Source organism: Sapajus apella, unplaced genomic scaffold, assembly GCF_009761245.1.
Source record: "Sapajus apella isolate SASKATOON/1434 unplaced genomic scaffold, GSC_monkey_1.0 scaffold20, whole genome shotgun sequence".
In the NCBI taxonomy this organism is placed as follows: Eukaryota; Metazoa; Chordata; class Mammalia; order Primates; family Cebidae; genus Sapajus; species Sapajus apella.
Window position 1 is genome coordinate 23,704 of NW_022436960.1, and position 8,305 is coordinate 32,008.

The following is an 8,305-nucleotide window of genomic DNA, read 5'->3' on the forward strand; positions in this document are numbered from 1 at the left end:
GGAATTGTGTGAAGAATCCTGTAGGCCACTCCCAGGAGTCTGTGGCCAGCCTGGCTTGAGGTCTGCTCCCCTTCCCCCCAACCCCGTTATTCAGAGTTGGATGTCAGCCACCCTGCCATTCCCCAGCACTGTCAGCATGTTGCAAACGTGGCCACTCCTTAAACTCACAAAACAGCCACTCAAGCTTCCAAATTCCCAAATGTCCTATTTTACTTATTTTTTTGGTTGTTGTTGAGACAGAGTCTCACTCGGACGCCCAGGATGGAGTGCAGTGGCGTAACAGACCTTGGCTCACTGCAACCTCCGCCTCCTGGGCTCAAGCACTCTCCTGCCTCAACCTCCTGAGTAGCTGGGATTACAGGCATGTGCCACCACCCCCAGCTAGTTTTTTGTATTTATGGGGTTTCACCGTGTTAGCCAGGATGGTCTCGATCTCCTGACCTCATGATCTGCCCACCTCGGCCTCCCAAAGCGCTGGGATTACAGGTGTCAGCCACCGCGCCCGGCTAACTGTCCTATTTTGGAAAAGACATTTGGTTTATTCAAATTGGGACCCAGTGGGGTCTGCGCACGCGACCTGCTGTTGCTGCCTCAGTTTCTCTCTCTGGGAGCCCCTGGGCATTTGCAGTGGAGCTGAAGGGAGCGGCAGGGTCTGGGGCTTGGAAGCAGACAGTCCAGCCACACTGGATGAAACCGAGCCGCAGCCTGAGAGGATCAACCAGCCGCGTGCAGGAAGCTGCTGCTTAAGTTAATAAAGGGGTTTTTGTTTAAGAACTAAAAAGAAATGTGTGTGAGACTCCCCGGTCTTCCAGCAGCGATTCTCAAAATTGAGTACCACAGCCACCTGGAGGCCTGGGGAACGGCGTGGGGGGTGCCTGGGCCCTGCCTGGAGTTCCGGCTCAGCAGGGGTGGGGCGGGGACGTCGCTGAGCAGCCTATCCAGGGGCCCCATCTTGAGAAGCTCAGCGTCACGGCACTTCATAAACAGACCTGTGGCTGAAGTTTAGCAATGGTGTCACCTAGAACATGTGAACTGCCTTGTGGGTTTTAAAGATTAAAGAACGAAAATCAGTGTGCCTGGCCTGTGGTAGGCATAGTCGTCTCTCTGGGCAGGAGGCACCTACTATGTATTACAATGGCTTCAGCACCCACCTGGTGGCAGCATATGCAGGTGACAGCACAGATTTGGGTGCTGAGGGCCTGTGATACCACCCCCCTTAGTCCTCTGAAGGCTGCTCTGGGATGAGGAGGGCCAGACGCAGAAAAATGGATAAGAAACAAGACATGGGGTGAAGTCCTGGGCTGGGGGAAACACTCGCCCCCAAAAGTCTGGCAGGGCAGGATGGCCTGCTCTGACCCATGCCGTTCAACCACGTTAGAAGAGCAGGACAGACCGGTAGGGGCAAGAGGGCAGCTTAGGGCAGTGGCATGCAGGCCCCCGACTCTCAGGAGCTGAGGGGCATTGCTGGCCGAGCATGGGAGGGCCAGGCACAGGCACCACCCTCCCCCCAGCCCCCAGCTGGTGTCCTCATCTGTGAGGGGGCACCGCCGTGCTTTGCTCCCCGACCTGGCACGGAAGGGAGCATGAGGTGGGCAGGAGGGAGGGGGCCTGCCATGGAGGGCCAGGAGGCCAAGATGTCCCTCCCCACTCCCGTTCTCTCCACTATGCTGCTTCTAGAAGTGCCTGCACCGGCCTGCCCCCTTTGAAGGGACAGATGTCGGGAGAAAGCTGATTATTGTCAAAGGCTGGAGGCTGTGACCGGAGATCTCGGTGAGCATGACCCAATTCTGAGCTATTCTCAGCCTGGTGGGAGCCAGTTATTCCCTCCCGCCAACGCCACCGCTTCGGAGGCGGCCTGACTTTGAAATGCCCTCGTCCTGGCTGCTGGGCTGGGCCACGAAGGCTCCCCTGGGCACAGAGGCTTCTCGTGGGGAGGGCCTGTGGGCTGGCATGGCCACTGCTGGGGCAGGGCAGCAGGCTGGCCCCACTGCGCACCTCCTTGCTCACTGAGACCCACCTCAGGCAGGGACCGGCCCGCTGGCTCCGGGGTCCACACCCTGGCTCCCAGCCTGTCTGCCGCCAACCTGCTGGCCATCTCAGGAAGCGACTTCTCAGTTGCAGTGTCCAGAAGTAGGTGGTGCACATAGCCCCGGGACAGAAAGACCCGCCCACTCCCCCGCCAACCCAGACCTACCACACAGGATCCAGGCCACTGCCGCCCCACAGCCACCTCTTGCCCTGCACTGTGTACCCAGATCCGGGTGGCTCCTGGGAGCCCCAAAGGGCAGGCCTGGGTGCCCTGAACAGGCGGAGGCAAGCACATGGGAGGCACTCAGCCCATGCCTACTGGTGACAGCACCCACCCTCCCGTGGCTAGTGAGGACAGGACGCAAGGCCCGGCAGTCAGCCCCAGTTGCCCGCTCCCTCCTGGGGACCTGCTTCCTCAAGGCCCCTCCAGGCTGGCATGTGACCCCAATAGTCCTGGGGCTGTGGAGCCCAGTGCTCACTCTGCTTAGAGCAGCTTTGGAAATGGCACGTGCCAGCCCAGAGGCTGGAGCTCCACCCTCTCCATCCACTGCTTCTGGAGCATTGCCCACCTCACCTGCAAGGCTTGCCCATCCGTCTGCACAGGCATCTCCTCTTCTGAGGAGCCTTCCAAGACTCCACCTACCCTCTAGGGTGACGCATAGGGAACCACTTATGGCCAGGATTCTGCAGTCGCATCTCTGTGCCTCAGTTTCCCTATCTGTGCAATGGACTGTTGAGGGGGCTAGGGTCCCCTGGCAGCCCACCTGCTCTCCAGCTTCTGGGCCTGAGGAGGTGGGCGGAGAAAGCAAAGCCTCAATGGAGACGGAGAGGGGCGAGGTGACTAGACTGCAGGGGTGAGGGCCTCCTGGGCCCTCAGGGTAGCCCCACCTCCTCACATTCTGCTAGACAGGGTGTGCCCCCAGCTGCCTGCTGCCCTCCGCCCACCCAGAAACCCTGCCCTGGTCCCCACCTGTGCAGCCTGGGTTGGACTCAGCCCTCTGGGGCTCTTGGGTGAGAGAGAGGCTAGTCTCTGAGGCAGGCGAGGCTGGGGAACAGTGAGAGGCCCCAGGAGCAGCTCACGCAGGGGTCCCAGGCAAGACAAAGCTTGGGGGCGCTCCTGAGGGAGGGACTCTAATCCTGGCTCTAGGGAGGACCGGGGCTGGGGCTGTCCAAGCAGGTGAGGCTGGGGCCAGGGCCTGGGGTCCCCCAGGGCTTAGGTGGCCGGGAGTCAGGTGTGCCGCTGTCTCAGTGCAGGGCCACAGGGCCAGGGGGAATTTCCAGAGAAAATCTGAGTACACCCTGGGCCAGGCAGGGCGTTTCCGGTGAATCCTTGCCCCATGATGAGCCCATGCTGGTGACTCAACCTGACCATCAGGGGCCTGATCGGTCAGCTTGACTCATGGCCATGGGCCCCGGCCCTGCCTCTGAAAGTCAGGCTCCACATCACAGAACTGGGGTGCTGCGTGCCTTCTGTTCCTCTGCTGTGGGGGCTCCCTCACGCTGTGGGTGTGCGGGACTCTCCCTCCTGAGCGTGAGATGGTCTGGGGAAGCATGCTGAGAAAGGGACATTTGAGTAGGGTCTTGAAGGACACAGAGGAGTTCGATGCTGGCCCAAGGCCAGGTGAGGTTCCAAGCTGAGGGAGCGGGCTGGGGCCCAGCTGGCTCTAGAGGGCTCTACAGTGGGGTGGATGCCTGGAGGCCCAGGGTCATCATGGGGCCTGTGTGCAGGGCAGAGGGGCTGAGGAGTCTGGACTGAGACATTGACTCTGTCCCACGTGACAACCAAGGGTGGGGTGGGCTGTGCCCTCCCGTTCTCCACGTGCAGATCCTAGTGACTCACCCAGGGCCACCACCTGGATCACCAGCCGGGGCTGGAAAATGGGCACAACCTAGACCCTACTGTGCCTGAGGCCTGCATGTCCTGTGACCCTTGGAGCCGTGCCTCAAAGAAAAGCTTCCTGGTGTTCACCCATCAGACACCACGCAGGCCTTTGCTTCGGCCAGGAAGGGCAGGGCAGGCTTGGAATTAGGATCTCAGGGGTGTGCATCACCCAGTTCATGACACCCCAGGCACAGCCCTGACCCCAAAGCTCCTGGCATTAGGGTTACCCACTTCCATGTTGAACCCGCCGGGGGCCCCTCCTTTGCGCCCCAGGTGAGGAATGAGGTACAGGAGAGGCCGGGTCCTGGAAGGAGGGGACAAGCCCCCAGAGCAGGGCGGAGCCACTCTCAGGGACACAGACCTCCCAGACCACATCAGCCACAGCCACGTGCCCTACCGTGTGACACTTCACAGGGACCAGATGGCCTGGGGTAGGCTCTTCAGGGGAGCATTCGAGAAACCCAGGCAGCCACACTCAATTTCAGCCTGGGGCTGTGGAGGAAGGCCCAGCACTCCTGGACCACCCCAACCCCAGGAACAAGTGGCCTTTTCTGCAGCCAGATGGGGGTGGCCACACATTTGCCCCTTTGTCCTGGAGTCTGGAGCGCCCAACATGCCAAACCAGGACAGGGAGGAACAGGGGCCAGAGCAGAGCACAGGCAGGGCTGGCCTGGAGAGCAGCTGGGGTGGCCTTGGCCTCCAGGGACCACGCAGCATAGAGGGGGCGGCACGTTTATTGCTCATCACGCACACTTGGGGTCAACACCGGGGAAACCGAGGCTCCACGGCGACCGGTTCCTGGGCAGAAACCCGGGCCCCCCGTGCACCAGAGGCAGCTCCAGGGTCCCGTGGCTGATACACGCACTGGTCCTCCCTTGAGGCCATCACACACCAGGGCAGGCAAAGAGAGCCCCAGCCCGGTGTCCCACCCTCTGTCCTGCTTTGGGAAACACCCCCCCAGGCTTTAAGAGGTGATCACACAGGCACTGTCCCTGAGAGGTGTCCCGGATGCACCTCCCCCACCCACACCATGATCCCCGTGGGGGGACCTCCTCCACGGCCCTGGCTTCTGGGAGGGGCAGGGGTGCCTGCAGAGTTCACAGGCTGGCACTCATACTCCGGCCCCGGCACGGACTTGCCCGGTCACCCGCGGCAAACAACCCGCTGTGCTGCTCCTCTCCGCAGCACCGCCCCGCCCCACTGAACGCAGCCCGTGTCAAGGGACTTTGGCTGGATGGGGGCTGCCCCTGCCTCTTGGACTGAGTGGACGGAGGCCAGGGCTGAGCCCAGTGCTGCGACATCAGCCTGGAGGTCAGAGAGCAGGGTCACCTGCCTGGTTCCTAGGCTGGCCTGGTCTCCTAGGGCTGGGGAGAGCTGGGGAGGGATCCTGGGTCAGCTCGCCTTGGCCCAGGGACTGGCAGAGCATGAGGTGGTCTCAGGCCCTGCGGGGCAGCCCGGGCTGTGGGGGCCCAGGGGTCAGATGCGGCATGGCCTCAAGGACAATGCTCCTTGTCCACCCGCTTCCTGCTTAGGCCCACCTGAAAAGAGGGTCTGACTCCCCCCAACCACCCTCTGGCCTCAATACCCAGGAGAGCCTGTGACAGTGGAGACTTCATGCTGGCAACAAACAGCAGCTCGGACAGGCCGCGGGGCTAGACAAGAAAGGCCGAGGCCCAGCCCCGGCTCTGCTCCTTCATCACAGCCGCCCCTCCTGCCCCCAAACTCTGGCCACCCAGGAGGCCCTGAAACCCCGCCCCACCATCTGTGTCTAGCAGGCGCCGACCATATAAGGTGCCTCTGGCCTCCCTGCCCAGCCCTTCCGTGCTCCCAGCTCGCTGATGCCCGGGGTGGCAGCCCCCTAGCTTGGGGTCTTGGTGGCAAAGGTCAGGTAGCCGGTGTGGCCCACGGCCTCTTTCATGGGCGTGCCGCTGCGGAAGGGGCTGGTGTCGGGGCTGGCAGGGCCATCTGTGCCCGAGCCCAGGTCGGGCAGTGGCAGGCTGACGGTGCGCACGTTGTAGACCTGCGGCAGCACCTCCAGGGTGCTCAGCTCTGAGAAGCCGCGCGCCGCCAGCGCCTGGCACGTGCGCTGCACCTGCTCGATGCACGGCGAGAAGGAGCAGAAGCGCCCGCCTGTGGGAAGCAGGATCCAGGGTCAGAGGGCGGGGGTGGCGGAGCAGGGCGTCTGGCCCTGGCATCCCTGGACTCACACCCTTAGACAGCCAACACAGACTACCAGCCCTCCAGAGAGCGGGGACTGCAGGGCAGAGGGGCCTGGCACCATGGTTCCCGTCACCCAGCTTAGCTGTGCCAGGTCCTCCCATGTTCCAGGCACTGGGTCAAGCCTGTGCTGCCACCGTCTCACTTGGCCCACCACGGGCACTGCCCTCCTTCACGGGGCCACAGGACGCTGGGCCTGGAGCAGCAATGACAACACCGCAGTGCGGTGTGGGGTGGGGCGGGGGCTGGGGCTCTAGCAGGCGGGGGCCGCTGCTGTCACAGGAAATTAGAGGCTGTCGCTGCTCCCGGGAACAGGAGGCGCCTACTTGAAGCGGAGCCCAAGTGTGGCAGCCCCTCCCTCCCTCCCTCCTCCCACCAGGGCAGCCACGGGCTTCACTCAGCCTGGCCCGGAGTGAATGAGAGCGCAGCCCCGGGCCCTGTCCTGGCAGGGAGGACCTGGGGAAGCCAGGGCTAGGTAGAGGTACGTGGCCCAAGCAAGTGTCCTCAAATGTCCCTGAGGCCTGATCCCCTCAGCTGTACCCTGACACGGGGCTGCCGGGAGGTCCAGAGTTAGAGGAGGCTCCTACATGACAGCAGCCTAGAGAGGCACCAGGTCCTGCTGATGTGACGCTGCTCGTTGCACCCTCCCCGCTGGTCCCCAAACGAGTCAGGAGCCTGTGGACTTGGAAGGGGCAGTGCAGGTAAGGCCCCGACGAGGGAGGTCGCAGGGAAAGGGAAGGTCTCAGAGGCAGGTGTGGGTTCCCAGGGCCACTACTGAGGAAGGAGTCAGAGGCAGGAAGGGGCCCCAGAGCGGGCTCTCCTGAGTTCAGCCTCCCCAGGACTGCGCCCAGGCTCAGAAGTGTCCCCAGAGCCCGGGAGCCTGCAAGGGTGCAGGGGCAAAGGAGGAGGGGAGGAGGCAGGTGTGGAGATGCCCACAGCCACCCTCAGGCTCCTCAGCAGAGACCAGGAACCAGGAGTCAGGGCTGGGCCGGAGCCGGCAGGGGACCCTCAGCCACAGCCTTGCTGTGGTCTGAGGAGGGGTGTGGCGCCCCGTCCCCACCCTCCCCACTCCCACAATGCAACTCTCAACTGGGAGGAAGGAAGGGGGCCCTGCTGCCTGAGCCGTTCCTTCTCCAGAAAAGGGAAAGACCAGGGCCTCCCAGCCGCCTCCTTGGCTTGGGGCCCGACCTTCCCCAGGGCTGCCCCGCCTCCACACCCAGCATCTTCCCTATAAGGGGCCAGCTCCCTGGGCTCCAGAGCTTGGGGGAGGGGAGTCGTCGGGAAACAGCAGGGCAGGGGGTTCCAGACACCTCCAGCCGGGCCGCCCTGCACTTAGGGGGCGCTGCTACCTTCTCCCATCGAGGGGTCGGGAGAGGCCAGAGACCATGAGCAGGGCCCAGCTGGGGCCCATCCTCCCCGGCTCTGCCTGCCCTGGCCAGCCCAAGCCACTCCTCACCTCAGGCCAAAAAGGGGCCCTGGCCTGGCCACCGCCTTGGTATGTCTTGGTTTCTAGACCAAGGAGCTCCCAGGAGCTCAGCCCTCACCCTTGACGCCCTGCCCCAGGCTGTGCCTCTCCCGGAACCCCTGACGTACCTTCCACCTTGAGGGCATCCCAGGCGTGCCCCACGGCCTCCCAGGGTGACGGGATGTCCAGGAACACAGCATCAGCCACGTGGCTCACGCCAAAGCCGCTGCGGCACACATCCTGCGTGCGCACGGTCACCCAGCGGCCCACGCGGTGCTCCTGGAACTCCTCCCGTGCCTTCTCTGCCCGCTGCTGGTGGAACTCCACCGTATGCAAGTGGCCCGTGGGTGCAATGGTTCGGATGATGGCGTGGGACACAGAGCCACTGCCTGTGCCTGTCGGGACAAGATGGGACGGGCGAGGCATCAGGTGGGACTGCTCGGGGTCCACAGACTTCCAGGAAACAACCCCCGCCTCACCCCAGAGACCCGCACAGGGCTCAGGAGGACCCCAGGCGACGGGTGGGCTGTGTAGTCCCGGCTGCCTAGAGCCCTGGCCAGCCCTGCGTTGGACACACTGTCTAGGGGGTGAGCTGGTGTTGACAGGCTGTGTAGGCTGTGGTGTCTGCTATGGGCACAGGCCAGCGGCAGCCCTGCTCCATCCTGCCTGGTGCAGGTACAGGAGCTGAGAGAGCCCGCTGGCTGGAGCCTCCC

General features: G+C 63.5%; 1 protein-coding gene across 2 annotated transcripts in view; it reads right to left on the bottom strand.

Annotated features, from left to right (window-relative positions):
* Positions 1-5,511: 5,511 nt before the first annotated feature.
* The window catches only part of TRMT61A (tRNA methyltransferase 61A), a 5,526-nt gene continuing 2,732 nt past the window's right edge, over positions 5,512-8,305 (bottom strand). For both annotated transcript variants that reach the window (XM_032287273.1, XM_032287272.1), the window contains 2 exons: positions 7,721-7,987; positions 5,512-6,040 (listed from right to left, as the gene is read on the bottom strand). In XM_032287273.1, coding sequence (XP_032143164.1) covers positions 5,769-6,040; positions 7,721-7,987 — 539 coding nt within the window. In that variant the 3' untranslated portion in view covers positions 5,512-5,768. The remainder of the gene's footprint in view (positions 6,041-7,720; positions 7,988-8,305) is intronic.